Source organism: Juglans regia, chromosome 9, assembly GCF_001411555.2.
Source record: "Juglans regia cultivar Chandler chromosome 9, Walnut 2.0, whole genome shotgun sequence".
Lineage (NCBI taxonomy): Eukaryota > Viridiplantae > Streptophyta > Magnoliopsida > Fagales > Juglandaceae > Juglans > Juglans regia.
Window position 1 is genome coordinate 11,653,662 of NC_049909.1, and position 18,632 is coordinate 11,672,293.

General features: G+C 37.8%; 2 protein-coding genes across 2 annotated transcripts; both read left to right on the forward strand.

The window, feature by feature from the left end:
• The first annotated feature begins 4,754 nt into the window (after positions 1-4,754).
• On the forward strand, positions 4,755-5,800 carry LOC118349421. Its single transcript, XM_035693838.1, has 2 exons — positions 4,755-5,081; positions 5,189-5,800. Exons 1-2 carry the CDS (start codon positions 4,755-4,757, stop codon positions 5,798-5,800), a joined length of 939 nt encoding a protein of 312 aa, XP_035549731.1.
• Positions 5,801-12,978: 7,178 nt separating this feature from the next.
• Positions 12,979-15,508, forward strand: LOC108989081 (RING-H2 finger protein ATL48-like). Its single transcript, XM_018962564.2, has 2 exons — positions 12,979-13,258; positions 15,119-15,508. Exons 1-2 carry the CDS (start codon positions 13,183-13,185, stop codon positions 15,289-15,291), a joined length of 249 nt encoding a protein of 82 aa, XP_018818109.1. The 5' UTR covers positions 12,979-13,182; the 3' UTR covers positions 15,292-15,508.
• Positions 15,509-18,632: the final 3,124 nt, after the last annotated feature.

An 18,632-nucleotide genomic window follows, 5' to 3' on the forward strand; every position in this document is an offset into this window, starting at 1 on the left:
TACAACTAATTAATTATACGCGTGATGAATCAACATCATGTCCTCTTTGTAATCTTCTCGTTTAAACTCATGAGCCATCTCTTCCTAGACTATCAATGGCGAGAATCTTCTCTAGGGCCACTCAACGTTCAACCTTTTGCTGCATACCTCATCTTGTGATGGACTAGGAGTATTCTTAACCCTAATCTCTCTTATTTATAAGGATATGTTTGGAGTATAAACTCAATTTAACTCATCTCAAATCAATCATTGATAGGACTTACTAATTTTTTAACTTATCATGAAAAAAAGTTAAATCCATCTCAATCTACTTCTTACACTTAAACCAAGATCATTGGGACCAACATATCAATATGTGATTTGTCATTTTTTTAAGACCGGATCGGTTTCACCCATACACATATTGACAAATCACATAACACATTTTTTAACACCCCAAAACCAGACCGGACCATTCATTTAAATACATATCTCAACGTATTTATATTCAAATACATCTTAATGAGACCTATAAAATACTATTATTTACAAATCAACTTAGATTATTTGAGATCATCTTAATATCCAAACGTAGCTTAATATTTCCACTATAAAACCTCACTCCGTCATTCTCTTTGCAGCAATATCCCTAGATGGCTAGATATGATTTGGCCCTTTAGTAACAATGTTTGCCATGGGCAAGGGGCACAAGAAATTCTGGGATGGGTGATCAGATAAAAAAGACTTAGCCCTTGTTTGGATTCGAAGGTTACTTCAGAAAATTTCAAACTGAGTTCGTACGGGAGAAGTGGTCTGTCAAACCACACCTCACATCTCTCTCATATAAGACAAATATGGGAATGACCATTGCTTTTTGCCTTTTTACTGTTTCCATTACACGGGTGTAATGAAGGCTCCTAAGGCCCTCTCACCCACCCCTTCACCCATGCCCTTCACGAACCCATCAACTCCACGCAGAGCTCGAAGGCCCTCACCCACCTCTTCACGCACCATTCATCTCCACGCAAAGCTCCTCACTCTGGGCAGACCCATCTCCTGCCATCATCGACGCCATACCTCACCATTTCAGACCACTTCACGGCATGGGCGAGGGGGCATCTCATCTGCGATCTCCCAAACGCACCAGTTCAAAGGCAACCCGAGGTGGAAGCATCTTAAGACCGACGGCCTGAGGCAACCCAGGGAGCTCAGTCGCGTGAGAGATACCATCCCCACCAATCGATTTGGGTTTCATCTATATGTCTGGTAACCGTACACAATCACGTCCCCCTTCCATGACAGAGATTCCCCTGCCCCCTGACCCAAAGGCTGTGTTAAATCAGTTCTAGGGTTTTGATTTTAGATTCGCATTGTACAGTGTAGATTTAGGGAATATTGTCAGAGCCCCTTACATGAGAAATTCATAAATCCCCTTCACAAATGAAACCCACAACGCACAAAATCTGCAAACACCCCACCTCAAGAAGTCGATTCCACCATAACCACCTACGGGGTATTTCTTTCACCATCACGGCTCCAAGAACACGATCCTTCCAAGTATGTGAATCTCATCTCAAATCATTTTAAGCTGTTAGAAATGCAATGCATCAATTTCAGTTGGCATTACTCTAGTGTGGAGATGAATTTCTCCTTAAATTTATTATTGTTGTGGTTATTGACCGAGATAAATGTATATCCATATTATCATTGATGTGCTCATGACCACGACAGTTAAATTAAAATGTTATTATAATTTTCAGTGCTGTATGGTAAGGTGTTTAGAAAATTTTTATGTTGTTTACCCATTTCATTTCTTTAGATGTTATTTTGTTAATTTGCATGATTGGTCGATGCATACTTGAATGTGGATATCAATGCATAATCATGGCTGCATATGTTTATGGTTGCCATGCTTGTGGTTTTATTTTTGGGTTTGCATGGGTTGAATGTGGTAGTTTGGTTGGGGCCTCATTCATACGACTTAAAATTATCTTTAAGTAGAGCTTCCTCAACTTATGCTTTTGTGAATTGTTTACAAAATTGCCGTGCATTATGTGGGGAGATTGGTGCATAATGTGGGGAGATTTTTCCATTTGCATGTATTTTAGTTGAATGGAGTTTGCTTGGGGCCTCATTTCATAGGTTAGTTGTAAAAGTGATTATTGTTTTGTTTTTTGGGGTTTTGGTTTTGGTATGCATGTGGTTGAATGTGGGAATGGGGTGTTTTAATTTTTCTTTCTTTTTCCTGCTACTGCCGTGCATAATATGGTTGATTTTTGCATTTGCATACTTGAATGTCATAGTTTGCTTGGGTCCTCATTTCAGCTTGTTAGTTGTAAAATTGATTCTTGTTCTGGTTTTGGGGTTTTGGTTTTGCTATGCATGTGGTTGAATGTGGGAATGGGGTGTTAATTTTTCTTTCTCAAATTTGCTACTGCCGTGCATAATGTGGGGAGATTTTTGCATTTCCATGTATTTTAGTTGAATGGAGTAGTTTGCTTGGGGCCTCATTTCATAGGTTAGTTGTGAAAGTGATTATAATTGATTTGTTGGGAGTTTTGGTTTTGGTATGCATGTGGTTGAATGTGGGAATGGGGTGTTAGTTTTTCTTTCAAAAATCTGCTACAGCCGTGCACCATATTTGGGGACATTTTTGCAATTGCATGTATTTTATAGTTGAAACATTAGTTTGTTTGGGGCCTCATTTCATAGGTTAGTTGTAGAAGTGATTATTGATCTGTTTTTGGGGTTTTGGTTTTGGTATGCATGTGGTTGACAGTGGGAATGGGGTTTTATTTTTTCTTTGTCAAATCTGCTACTCGATGCATAAATATTGGACAGATTTTTGCATTTGCATGGATTTTAGTTGGGGATTATTGTTGGCTGTATTGTGGGGAGATTTTTGCATTTGCATGTATTTTATGGTTGAAACATTAGTTTGCTTGGGGCCTCATTTCATAGGTTAGTTGTAAATGGGTTTATTGGTCTGTTTTTGGGGGTTTTGGTTTTGCTATGCATGTGGTTGAATGTGGGAATGGGGTTTTAATTTTTCTTTCTCAAATCTGCGTATGCCGTGTATTCATGTGGTTTTGATTTTTGCATTTGGATGTATTTTACTTTCATGGAGTAGTTTGAGGTAATGTGGGGAGATTTTTGCATTTGCATGTATTTTATAGTTGAAACATTAGTTTGCTTGGGGCCTCATTTTATTTTATGATATGTAATAAATTCTGTGTTTCCTCTCTTCTAGTATTGTTGTTGGAAGGAAAAACCAGGAAATATACAAAATAATTAGTTTCTAACATATATATATATGAAAATTTTAACACACTATAGCAATTTATAATTCGATGTACGGCATGATCGAGTATATAATACATGAATGATCCCCTTATGGCTTATGGATAACAAAAAGGTTTGAAAAGCTCTATTATCCATTCCAGAATTTATTGCCACATACACATGATCAGTGAGTGAAAGGTGGTGGGTACTAATTCTAATAATTTCACTCTCTGATCTTTAATTTCATTCCTAAGCTTTAATTTGTTGCCGGATTATTAAGGTGTCTTACTAATTAAATAGGAAGAAAATTATATATCAAGAGATGAGTACTTATGAAGAGTTCATCATGTGGTCTTAGTTGCTTCAATAGATTCCAAGTCTTCCTTTTACTTAATGAATTATCCTTGATAATTAAAAGAATATATATATATCTTTATTTATATACAAAAACTTGGCCCGCAAAGATAATTTTAAAAAAGTACTTTTCAAGTTGATGGGCTTAAACATAGTATGACGTTAAACCATGTCAATTTATAAGAAAATATTTTGTGTATCCTTTTGCCTAAATTCAGCTAGCCTTTTATCGTTTTATACGAATAGTTCCTGCTTGCATATAATTAGACTCCAATCCAATTAACAACATTGCATATAATCAGTGAAAAAACTTTCAAATATACTCATTGTTCTGTATCGACTGTGACATACAAAAAATTGTGTGTCTATCATTATTATACAACTTAAATCCATGGGCGGCAGTCACATGTCAGAATAGGAAAAAGGTTAGTCACTACTGTAAATTATAATTCGTTGAATATATATATCCCTGCAATTTACTTCTGTCAAACACAAGATGCTATGAGATATTATTAACCACAAGGAATAGTTGATACAAAAGCAGATCACACTCAAATTCCAACCATGTTGCCTGCCCCTTGATCATAGAATTTCATATATTGTCGCCCCGCGTTTGAAGTTCATAGAACTGATAAACATTATATAAGAAAATCTGCGTATGCCGTGTATTCATGTGGTTTTGATTTTTGCATTTGGATGTATTTTACTTTCATGGAGTAGTTTGAGGTAATGTGGGGAGTTTTTTGCATTTGCATGTATTTTATAGTTGAAACATTAGTTTGCTTGGGGCCTCATTTTATTTTAGAGTTGTAAATGGGATTATTGTTCTGTTTTTGGGGGTTTGAGTTTTGGTATGCATGTGGTTGAATGTGGTAGTGTAGTGTTTTGAGTTTCAGTTTTTCTCCTACAACTGTTGTGTATTTATATATAACAAAGTTTCATGGGGATTAATAAACTTACGTCATCCATGTTCCCATAGCGATACTCCTTATGCTCATCTGCTAGACATCGGCCGTATCAACAGGTATGGGTCATTTGTAATTCCGGCTCGTTACTCATATTAACGCATATAACGTAGCGTAGTTGACATGCAAAACCTTTTTTCTTTTTTCCTTATATTACCATTTTAGCTATTTGAAATGGAGGACCCCGAAGATATGAGCCGGGATAATGTGCTTTGGGGCGATGCCATGGAGGAGATATTCATCGACATGCTCTACCAGGATGCGCTTCAAGGTAGATTAAAGGGCGGAAAGATAACGTTTAGAGAGCATGGAGTTTATGCACAGCGACTCACTGCTGTTGGGAAGAAAGTGTTTGACTGGAACCAGGTCCGTGGAAAATTGACGAGGTTGAAGGGGATGCAGCGCTTGTTTACCGATTTGTTGAGCCAAACTGGTATGGGTTGGGATCCCGACACAAAGACAGTTGTCGCGAGTGACGAGTGCTGGGAGAATGCCATTAGGGTAAAATTTTAATTAAAGTTAACCATCTTTATTGCACCCTTCAAATTTGTTGTTTGAGCACTCGAGGTTTGATTATTAACTGCGTATGTTTCTTCTATAATTGTTAGGTTAAATCGAAATGGGGGAGGTTTCGTACTTTTGGCTGCCCAAAGTACGAGGAGCTGTGCACCATATTTGGCGCGTCCGTTGCATACGGGACTATGCAACACGCATCAACACAGCTACCCGCAGATAGCGACGACGAGCGGCGCCTGGATGAGGAGATGCGAGCTCGACGCCCTCCCGCACTAGGCCATCGACAGGACTTGCCCATTGGCAATGATGACTTTATTGACTTGATGGGGATCGGGTCACCTGCAGAGGATGCCGTGACTGGGTCATCACGCAGGCCGAAGCCAAGAAAGAAGAGCGATTTTGAGGTGCAGCTTTCTGAGGCCGTCGAGGAGGTTAAACTGACGCAGAGAGCGAGGCGTAAACGATATGAGGATGCAGAAGCTGTGGCATCATCGAAGCGCAGCAAAGAGACAGAGCCTAGTGATGGGACCAATGCGGGGTATGATCCGATCAGTCATTGTGCGACGTTGCTCAGCGAGCTTTCCCCTCCGTTGGACCCATCCCAACTTGTTCGCGCAATCGAGAGATTACTGAACCCAGAGATGCGACTGTTTTTCTTGTCCTTGGATGCTGCAAGGAGGGACGATTGGGCCCGTAATTGTTAAAGTAGGGTCATTTTTAATTCTTAAGCTATATTTTCGATGGCATTGTCACCCTTTATTTTTCATGAGACTATTTGTATTCCTTTGATGAGTTTATAAACAGTTACTTTTCCAATGTGGGTTGTCTGTTTGATTTGTTGTAATCTGATTGAAATGAGGACGGATTATGGAGGACCTGTTTTAGGCTCTGTTCGGGTTCTGTATGATTATATTGGATTATGTTTAATATATTATATTAAAATCGTAGTACCTCCTTATTATTTTGTTAACTTGTGACAGATTATTTACAATGGTTGTTTTGATAAAATAGTACGAATTAACCCACTGTGCACACTGGGAATTGGTCAGCAGGAAGGTACTCGATGAACGTGAATCGAGATTCAGATGATACGTTCCCTAATGTGTGTTTGACTGATAGTAGTGAAGATGACCTTGCAACTGAGGATCTTGAGACACTTGCATTTCTTGCGAGGGCTGGTAGAGAAGCACAACAACAGCTTAGACAGCCACAACACAATATTGGATTACGGGGACATCAATATATTTTGGAAGTTTTGAATGGGAATCCAAGAAATTGTCGCGAGTTATTCCGACTTGAGGTTGATGCCTTCCGCGCATTATGCAGCTTGTTACGTTCAAATAGATTTTTGAAGGATACTAGAAAAGGGTTGACCGTCGAGGAACAAATTGGCATGTTCACATCGGTACTGGCAGCTGGAGACGAACAACGGATTGTGGGGCAGCGCTTTCAACATTCAACAGAAACTGTTAATGCCCATGTGAGGAACGTTATGAAGGCCCTGTGTAGGCTAGGGACACATCTTATTTACCCAACTCACACATCCGGGGTGCACCCAACAATCGCAGCCAATCCGAGAAATTATCCTTGGTTTGAGGTAAGTTGTTTATGGTAGATAATAAAATATAATTCTGTACATATTGGATCATTGTTTTGTAAATTACTTAAACCGTATGTATTCGTATGTATCATGTCCGCTTACTCGTGCGCAGGGATGCATTGGTGCAATTGATGGGACCATGATCGACGCTGTTGTACCTGCAGAGGTGCGTGAGGCATATCGCAACCGGCATGGCAAGGTTGCCCAAAACGTATTGTGTGTATGTGACTTGGACATGAAATTCACATTCCTGTACACTGGTTGGGAGGGGAGCTCGCATGATGCACGTGTATTCATCGATGCATTGTCTCAGGGCCTCAACGCATTTCCAATGCCTCTCGATGGTAAATCAGTTCGAAGGCCACAATTATTTTTGTCTGATTATATTGAGTCTTTATATCTGTTGTTTTTAAAAAGCTCGGGATTCGTTGCTTGGGGCCTGATTATCTCATAATGTTAATGGTTGACAGGTCATTATTATCTAGTCGATTCGGCGTATCCATGTACTCGAGGATTTATGCCCCCTTACCCTAGAGAGAGATATCATAGAAGTGACCGTCAGGGTCAGCGGAGATTTAGGGGGTATAAAGATTATTTTAATCATCGTCATTCATGTATTCGTAACGTAATAGAACGTACATTTGGAGTCTTGAAATCACGATTTAGAATTTTAAGACTCATGCCTGGTTATAAAGTTGGGAGGCAAGGGGATCTGATCATTGCATGTTGTACGTTACACAATTTTATTAGAATGACGAGCCCGAATGACAGGTTGTTCGAGGAGTGGAGAGATATGGAGCTCAGTCCAAGCGGTCGTGCATATAGCGACGCCGCAGTTTCAAGAAATTGTCCTGACATGACCGTCGAATCAGCCCGAGCTATGGCTGCAATTAGGGATGACATTGCCAAACGTATGTGGGAAGCTAGGAGTGGTCATTGACTTAATTTGATAAATATTGACATTATTGAGACTATATGCGGGTGTAGTTAGAGATTCAAATGTATTGCAAATTTTATTTTGGTCTGGCAATATATTACTAATTTATATAGATAGGGAAGTTTGTAGCAAATTTATTTAGAAATATGGTTGCTAATATTATAAGCTATATACGTAAATTTAGTTTCATAAATAATTGGTCGATATGTAAATTTTATCGTACACAAATTTACAAGGATTGATTTTATAATTTAATGATGTTATTTTCCTAATTGATTATCATTGACTATAATTGAAAATTAGAGGTAGGGAAAATTTCCCATTACTACGGTGAATATGGGAAATGAATTTAAGCACAGCTATTTGAAAAAATTATTTTATAATATATTAATATTATTTAACGTGTTTTTTGCAAACAATTACAATTGGGATTTTTGAATAAATGATTAACTTTATTATCGAAATTTTGTTGTATTTTCATTAGAAAAGACTATTGTAATCCAAAAATTTTTATTATTCACTTCATTAAAAAAAAAAAGTACCTGAGTAATTAATAATTTATTTAATACTTCTTTATCAATAATTTATATATAACATTTAATATAAAGTTAAAACCATATCAATTCATAAATAAATTACAACAACTTATAAATTATCTCAACTCATCTCACTACTATTCATAAATCATCTCAACTCATCTCAACTCATCTCAACTCATCTCACTACTATTCAAAACTCATCTCAACTCATCTCAACCCATCTCAACCCATCTTCGAATCCAAACGAGGCCTTACTACAATGACCATCAAGAAGCTGGCCAAACGACCAAAATAAAAGGCGAACTCGGCCCTGATTCTCTCAATGTGCTCAAAATAAAACTTCAATTTACCGTAATGTCAATGAGGCCCTCTTTATTTATTTATTTTTTCTAAGCAAGCTTGCATATTATAAATAAAATATTACAAACATCAAAGGAGGATTTTTCCCACTATCAATATACAAAATAATAGTAGGGATAATCTCTAATGGAATGCTACTAAACAAATAATTTGTAGCTGCCCATTGTGCAATTGAATGCACAAATCGATTTTGAGATTGATCTATCTTCTGAAAACTCCAGCCTATGTGGGATTTCAAAGAGTTTGCAATATCGTTTGAAATTGACGTTATTTGCCAGATCTATTCCTCTTTATAAATAGAAGAAATCACAAACTGAAAATCTCCAACTAAAGAGATGTAGGGATAATTGAGATGTTCCGCCATTCTAAAAGCTAATTTTGCCGATAGTGCCTCTGCAATCACCGGGGGTTGTAGTAAAATTTGTCTCAGTCCAGATTTCGATGACTTCTTTTGTTGAGTTTCTGCTCATTGCTGAGGGAGAAAGAATTCTTGACTGCAACATCAAAAGATATGCATATTTGATTTGTAAGAGGTTTTTGCCATTCCTTCTCCACTTTGGTGTTGATCTTTTCTTTCCATACATGTAGATTTTTTTTTATAAGAGAGATTCAATTGTTGTGAAAGTTTGTGAAGAGAGAGTTCCTTGTGATTATGCACTTAGTCATTTCGAAGCCTCCAGATAAAATCTAGAATCAGACCTGTAAAAATTTTGAAAGGATGTTATTTCTGGGAGGAAAGGCCGAGTTTTTGCTGGGGGTATAAAATGAACTGGAACCAATCCTTCATTGAGTTTACCGCCAGAGAGGAGAGATTTAAAGGCCATCTGCTATAACTCTAGAGAATTCTAGTTATGGGGCATTCAATGAATAGGTGTAGGAGAGTCTCTTCTTTTTCATCACAAAGTGGGCAGTTTATAGAGAGAATGCTTGGAATAAACCTTTTAAGGCGCTCTCTTGTTGGTAGAATATCTCAAAGTATCTTCCATAGAAGGAGCTTGTGGCGGTAATGAATCTTGAGATTCCAAACTTTCCTCCATGAAATATCCGGGATTGCTTCTCTAGTAGAGTTTACATTAGTTGATGTAAGATGATGTGCACTTTTAACTGAGAAATTCCCATTTTGGGTTTTACTCCAAATGGTGCAATCCGAAAAATGATTGGAGATGGGCAAAGGAATTTTAAGAATCTCCTTTATAATTTCTTGTTGGAACAGAGATGATAACATTGAGAGGTTCCAAGATCTATTATTCTAGATAATTAGATCTGAGACCTTGAGAGTAGTCAAAAGATCAGTTGTGTGAATGAGAGGAAAACGTTTAAAATTTTCCACAGACAAACCATTTACAATTTTGAAACATGTACATTTTTCCAGCAATGGTCTTGTCTTTAGATTTCTTTTCTAGAGACTCGAGTCAGTTACCTTTTGGGTTGCTAATTCGAAGACGCTTGATTTCAAATATTTATTGGATAAAAGCTTGTGCCAGATATTATTACTTGGTTGGCTCATTTCCCATCCTGTCTTTGCTAACAAGGCTACATTCATATTTTCCATCAGTTGTAATCCCAATCCACCATCTATTTTAGGTTGGTAGATAGATTTCCATGATTTTAGGCAAAACTTGTGGTTTTGATCTTTTTCTTTTCCCCACCAAAAGTTTTTGAAACTAGTGTTCAGTTTCTTGCAGATTGTTTTTTGGAAGCATGTGCGTTAACATTTGATATGTGGGGATGACACTTGCTATAGTTCTGATATGAACGTTGGTGACCTGTGTTAAGTTACCAGCTGAATGGACAGAATATTGCATGCAAAACAGGTCAGTAAGATCTCAAAAATATAAAGATGAACTTATTATATGCAGGAGGTAATCCCACAAGCTGAAAGTTAATGAAACGTTATGTGGATAGTATAATTCAAAATGAGTAAACAATCCAAATATGTCTACGGTTATTGACATAAACCAGATGAACAAAAACAAATAAACCATAAGAACTAGAATATTAATTCTTCTAAGAAAGAAGTAAAGGTGCAAATGCATGATGTGAATTAAAAAGAAGCATATGCAAAGAACTATTTAGGCTTATCACATTGCAATCAAATCCTGTTAATAATCTAATTAAAAACAACAACCACCATGCATAACAATGTAATAAAAAAGCAGCCAACCTCACTTCAGCAATACTTACTAAAAAATAAACTTTCATAAAAAATAAGGAGCCATTGGATGGACTTTATCCATACTGCCCATGATAACATTAATTAGTAATCACCTCAGGTCCTTCCTTAGAACTAATAAAAAAAATGTACAAAAGCCATCTATTACAAAAACTATCTAAATTATAAAAATATGAACATCAACTGATAAAGGACTGAGGAGCATCCAACGATCAAATTACAACATCTTCCCATCTCTTCCTCTATATTTGCCATTATGAAAAAGTCTAACACCAAATTAATAATAGCACATCAAATAATTCAAGTCAACACAAAGTGATTTAGTTTATCTAATAAAAGAGTGAGAATGAAAAGCATACCATCATGCAGACCATAAGCCTTGAGTTACTCCTCATCAATGTAAGTAAATACCAGGATCTTCAAACTATATTTGCACTAGCCAAAGACCTCGAAACCACCATATGAACCCTACAAAATATCCCTTCAAACGATTACCAAATGTTTCCCACTACTCAAATCATTCATTATTTTTCTGTGATTTTCATCCCTCAAGTAGTGAACCAAATGGATAATACTCTTAGCTTACAAATATATGAATCTTATTAAAGAACTAGCTTTGCACATGTGAATCTTTATCAAACAACACTACCAGTATTTTTTTTTTTCTCGAATATACCCAAATCAAGATAATAAGCCAAATCACAATTCTCCTCGGCTAGTCAATGACACATAAAACAATTGCACAGTTCAATTTAACATCCCAATGCCGTTTATTACTAGTTCGATAAAACTCCTCAAACAACACCATTTCGGGTAACAATTTCTGATTGGGATCAAACATGTAGATTCCCAGCCCAAGGGAGTGTTTGATTGGTAGAGCCAGAGTGTAAATCCGTTTCCCTTACTTACCCATCATATATCAAACTAACACAAAAAAGCTAAACAAACACACGCACGCACACAGAGCACTAAACAAAGCTCGAAGTTAGAACAAGTGCAAAAATTATCTCCACGACTCCCAACGATCCCTTCATCAATTATATGAACTACCAAAGAAACGTCTTCATCAATTATAAACTCTTCATCCCACAACAGACCCAAGTAGAAAACTTAAAAATCTTATCGAGAGAGAGAGAGAGAGAGAGAGAACGCACCTCTGCGATGACCTCTGCGACCGACGACGGAGAATGGCGACAATGACTAGGGTTTTCGTAGTGGAGAGAAGAGAGTGTTTTCATTTTCAGTTTAGAATCGGTTTTGATGGATTCAATGGGTTGTTTTTCCTAAAACCCGGTATCATACATTTGACCTGATGAACCCGTCTTTCACCGGTTGGGAAAGTCGGTTCTTTCGGATGGATCGAGCTTATGGCCCATTATGCACAGCCCTACTTGATGTTATCACCACTATTGCGCATTGGCAACTGACAACATATTGGAGAATTGACCCAATGATCAAGATGTAGCTGGACTACATACAACTCTCTCTTGATTTGATCAAAAAGTTTATAGAAGTAGCACTCGGCTATACTCGGGTTCGGGCGTGTAATGCAGTCCAGATACTTGCCCAATAACTCAAGAAAACTTGAGCGCGTATCTGAAAAATTTAAGTTTTTGAAACCCAAAAATCCGGATATCCGGGAGGACTAAATTTTACAGAAAAAAAGGAATTTTTTTTTCAAATTCAAGTACTCGGATTGTATCCAAAAACTCAGATACTCAAATTTTATCCGAGTTGAACATAACTTAATTTTTTAAGAAGTAAATTCAGATTGTAGGTACTCTCATATACTCGTACCAGCCGCCAAATATAGGTGGGTGGATAATCTGGTTATCGGCTTGGATAAAATTCGGACTGATAACCACCTTTGGATTGGGTTGAAAGAAAATTCGACCCAAATGAATAGTAAAACTCTAGTGTCTATGCTACCCCTATTTCGAGTCTTTCGACCCACCCAAGCTCTCTGAAATCTTGTGTGCTTCCACTCCTTTTATTTTTTTTAAAAAAAAAAAGAAAAAAGGAGAGTAGTGGTGGTTGTTTGTTGACCATTATAATTGTGGTTTCTTTTCCTTGTATTAATAATAGGGATTAGGGACTGCTACGTCCACCGCCGAGAATCCGAAACATGTAAATTTTTATTTTTATTTCAAACATCTTTTAAATTCTTTAAATATTTTTTTAAAAATACTTCTTAATTATTAATATATATATATATATATATATATATATATATATATATATATATATATATACACACACAATCGGTATCACAATCGGCGGGGATTCTCGGTATGACGGGGCTTTTCCTTCCTTAATAATATTCAAAACCTCCTTTTTCTCTTGTAAACTTGGGCCATTCATTTGCTACTTGGAGGTTCAGAGGACCAGATAACTACGTTGCAATTCCTATAACCACCGGTTTTTTACCTACTATAATAATTGCCCATGTAACTGGTAAGGTTATTTGATCGGAGAAGATGGGTACGGCGGAGCCCAATTTGGAAGGACTTTTCGAGGAGAAGAAGCGCGTCAGGAACCCTCTTGTCCCTATTGGTAACCCACCATTTTCATTTTCTATATCTCAATATTTTTCTACTTTGCACATTTACGTCGTTTGATTATTATATTTGATCTTTGTTAATTTCGATGCCCCATATTTATGTTAAATTTTTCTCAATTTGTTTTTTCTTATATTAATCTGTGTTTCCTTAACAAAGAGGAAAATGAGAGAGTTTTGGCTGAGATGTTGGCCTCTGCTAAATTTTAACTGGTGGGAATTGAGTTTTGTGATTCTAACAGAAGTGGGGGCAGATTCATTAGATCTCATCTGGGTATGGGATTGTTTTTCTTGTTTTGGCTGCATTTGTTAGGTGTGTATCAATGTTAGAACTGGTCCTGGCCGGTTCTATAGGACTCTCCACTTTTGAGTGCAAAGGCCGTCATTTAGAGTCTCTCTCTTGGGGACTATGTTGGGTCTTGTGTATTAGGAATGCAAGAAAATTTGTTTCATCCTCATGTTTGTTATCAACAACTTGACACCATTTTGAAGATTAATGCTTTAAGCATCCGAGTGCATGGATTTCCGTTGAATTGTTCTTTCTTTTGAATTACACAGTCACTTGCTTCATACAATCTCGATCCACATGCCTCCAAACCCACCATTTTTTCCTTTTTTCCTTGTAGGTATGATCTTGTTCATTAAGGTACCATTTCTTTGCCTAGGGGGAGTGGCAGTATTCGTTTCACTGTCTCTATGATTGGTTGTCTATGACTCTAGTTCTTGTGATGAAATACGTCAGAGATTGGTTAATTACAGTTTGTGGAGATAGCTTCTAGTATGGAAGTATAGGTTTCTGGAGAGAAATTGTGTTCTATGACCTTCGAGGAAGCTATGGGGTTGGCCTTTTGAAAGAATTGGCAAGAGACTTCAAAGCAGGTCTCGAAGGTGACTTTCAGAAAGGTTGTTGATGTGGTAATGGTACCTTAATGAGACTTCCAAAACTTTTTTTTGGACTACCAATGTTACTTTAAAGTTTAAACATAAATCACTGAGGTTTGAAAAATGGGTTCGGTGGTCCGTACACTACGTATCCTGGGTGTTAAAATTATATATTTTCCTAATTTATTTTTAGTTGGACACGAAGATATTACAGGCCAACTGTTGCTTTTGTCAATTCTTTATGTTTCCTCTTGGTTTTTCCTGTGATGAACGGTGGGAATCCATCATCATGGCTGTTTTTTTTTTCTTATAAGAAATTTTTTATTAATCCACGTAATTAGGCATAGCCCAGGTACACAAGGAGTATACAAGAGATTAACCTAATTACAAGCTAAGCGCTGTGCAAGTCAGTATAAAAGTCATTATAGCTAGTCCCATTCAATACGATGGCTGAAGCCCAAAGTAACAATGTATGATAGAAAAAGTCCCTAAACCCTCCCATTGATCGTTCCCTGTTGTCGAAGCAGCCATTTATCCATGGCTATTGTGCATACCATTTATCCATTTTTCTATTTTGTAAAGGTTTGTTTTTTGTTTCCATGAAAGAATCTTTTTATTTTGTCCCTCACCCCCTTTTTGGTGAGGTTAATCCATTCCACATTACTAAAAGGTGAGGTTAATCCATATTTCTAAAAGAGAAAAAGGAATAAACGACTATCTTGTTGGTCTTGTAATATTACTTATACAAGAGTTTTCTTCGATTAGATGAAATGGATTTATAAGAAACCTTTTAAATGTACATGCAATCACTGTTGTCAGTTTTTATGAGTTAAGCTGAGACTCTGAAGTTCAACAACATTTTTCTCACGCGCTGCTTTCATCTTTACCTACAATTCTTAGTACCTCTTCTGTATACTGAATATCCAATGAATACTTAGAAAGTCTGTTTTCTTTGATGGATGTAAATACTGCAGGTGCACTGATGACAGCTGGGGTGCTAACGGCTGGCTTAATAAGTTTCAGGCAAGGCAATTCTCAGTTGGGTCAGCTACTCATGAGAACTCGTGTGGTTGCACAAGGTGCCACAGTAGCACTGATGGTTGGTACTGCTTACTACTATGGAGATAATCCCTGGCAATCAAGATAAATTCTGTAAACTGCTCTTGCTTTTTCAATTTTAATTTTTTCCCCTGTTGGTGATTTTAGTGAGTAGAGAAGGACCATGGTCCTTGTCAGCATTGATCAGCAGCAATCTATGTTATTGTGCACCTTTGTAATTTTGCTTATACAAACTATATGCCGATATTATGGCTATGCTGAATAAAATAACCTTTTACAGAGATCAATAAATGGTAGATCAGTCTCTATAATTTGATGAGTAATTAATTAAATGTGCTCTATAAGAGGTGTTTAGAAGATAAGGGTAGAAGAAGGCTGAGTTGAATAATTTTTGGGAAGTTGGAATAAATGGAGATAAGGTAGGAAAAAAGTTGGCTTATTTTGTATGAATTATTTCAATTTTGTGTGACCATTACATGAATAGCTAATTCCTTGTCACAGGGCTGCTACCCTCCCGCAAGAGCCATCCCTGCCACCTGCCTAGGCTGGGGGCCTATTTTTATCCCCGCCACCTGGCCCATTATATGCAGGCGGGCAGCCCCGCCAGACCGGTCGGGCGGGCCGATTGGCCCACGGCCGTTCGGCTACCTGTGGGCCTCAATGGGACCATAATCATTTTTTTAAGTAAAAATTCAAAAACATTACAAATTAATCTAAAACTATTACAAATAGTTTGAGTACTCTTAGAATGAAAAATCTATCACAAATGAAATCGTCCTTCCGAGGCACCAAGAGTCCAAGATGCATTGAACAATAGTTAATAACCATGTTACCATATAGAACCTGAAAAGAAAAATAAAAAACATGGATGAAAATGAGAATATGATTTCTAAAAAGAAAAGGAACTTGAATTAGAAAATGTAAGAAAATAAATATAAGCCTATAAAGAATGAATTACAAACCATGTATTTATCAACGTCCGCTCGAAGTATATTGGGATTGAGCCTCTTTTTCCAAATCTGAACTTACCTCAATGATTCAATTGTAATCAAAATTCATTTTTTATTTGAAACATAAAACAATTTACAACAAAGAATTAATTAATAGTAATTATCGCTTCCATCTTACTTGTCCTCCTCCTCATAGTAGTCCACATAGTCCACCACCTCTTTGGACCTCAATAATCTAATTTTGAGTCAAATCAAAGTTTCAACAGTAGTAGGAGATAATGAATTCTTAAAGGGACCCAATATGCGCTATCCGGTGCTAAAAATGGACTTTGAGGCTATTGTAGAAATAGAAATGACGAATATACTATTAGCTAAAATACACAAAGTCATAAAGAATAAACCAATTTAGAATTTCGAACTGAAAAGTTAAAATCATTTAGGGTTTCGATACAAGACCCTAAATTAGGTTAGGATTTCGAATTGAACACCCAATCCAAATCAGAATCAAAATCTGAAATCCAAATCAAATTAATTAATGAAACATCCAAATCACAATTCAACTCAACAACATCCATAATCCAATCAACATAATCCCATCCTCCATTGAACATATAAACATAATCCGGAAACTATATGTGGAAGGGATATTATCACTACCCACTAGGTTGGGCTTGGTCTTCCTCTAGGAAGCCCAACAGCTAGGGCATAATTGGCACACCAACCGAGATAGGAGAAAGAGAGCCCAAAATCAACACAAGAAAAGGATCAATGTGGGAGGATGAGACAATATTCGCTCTGACATAAGCCTGTCCGGATGACATGCAGGGACACCATGTCGCACTAAATAGGTAGACATGGAACACAGACAGGAGATCCTGACAGAGTGCCTAGATAGTGGCTACACTCACCTACTTGAGGACACGACCTAGGAGAGTCATGCCACATTAAATGTAATAGCCTTGTATTGAGTACAGTAGACGGACATCCCTGGCACAGAAAATGGGCCCACATCAATAGGGAGTATAAAAGCCTCACCCTAGGTCAAAAACACTCTCACACACTCTTACATAGAAAATTCTCTTGATCCCCAAGTAGGCTGACTTCGGCATTAGAGGTGTTTCATAACCTATCGAGCCCTGACATTGCTTGTGTGCAGGATCATTAAGCTCGTGGACTAGTGTGCGAAACACGTTGTCAATAGTGGCACTGTTTGTGGGATTTTTGTAAATTAACCTGTCTTTCACATGCCGGCTGCAACTCACTCTCACACAACCCATGGTCAAGTAGAAACCTCGAGGAACATGGAAGGAAGGTTTGCAGAAATAGAGGAGTGCATGAAGAGGATGGCAGCGGAAATGAAAAATCTCCGATACGAAAATGAAATCCTAAAGAGAAGAAGCGGAGGAACTCAAGAGGATGTAGCACTGAGCCCAAATGAAGGGTACCGAGTCGTGTAGTAATGGAAGGATAGATGTCGACGAATAAGAAAGAAGGAAGATGCACTACAAGCTACGTAGCCTTGTGGACAAGTATGAGGAGATGGCCAAGAGAATGAGAGCATTGTTGTCGATTGACCAGTTGCTTAATAGTACGGACCTATCCTATAGTGTGGAGGTGATGGCGGCACCACTCTCTCCAAAGTTCAAGGTTTTGCTAGTAGGGATGTACAATGAGTACAAAGACCCCCTCGAGCACTTGGAGACCTTTAAGGCCCATATGACTCTTCATGGGTTTTGCAGAGAAATGGCTTGTTGACACTTAAAGGAACAATGAGAGGATGGTTCAGATCTTTACCATCGGCTCGATCGATAGCTTTGGAGAAATTGCAGGGCTGTTTTTAACGTAGTCTATGGCAAGCTAGAGTAGGTGATGGTTCACAACATACATTCTCATAGTCAAGCAATGGGATGACGACTGTTTGAAGGTGTACTTAGTGTGGTTCAACAAAGAGTGTATGATAACAGACGACTAGGATGAGAAGACCACGTTGGCAATGCTCTTCGGAGGCATTTGGCCTTGAAACCCGATCATGGCCAAGTTGGCGAGGAAGACCTGAAAAGTTCATGGACAAGGTAGATGGATTCATCAACGCATAGGAGACTCATAGGGCCTTAACAACCCCAAGGAAAAACGAGTTAGAACAAGCAGAGAAGGTCTCTAATAGACCGAGTCATACAAAGGCCCCAGAGAAGTCTAAAAAAGGGCATCACAACCAAAGGTGAGAAGATAACACATCTTCAAGAGGGCAAGGCGCGAGTCACGTACACACCAGTTTGAATGTGCAAGCATAAAGCAAGCCAACTACTCGGGACGTCGACTACCAAGAACGAAGAGGTTACCACTTCTGTACCTACCATCGGACAGAAAGTCACACGACTAAAGATTGCTACACTCTCAAGAAGAAAATAGAAGAAATGAAGGGGACTATAGAATTGGAACGAGTGGTTGCCCAACATTCGATGGATCGAGGGCAATCGTC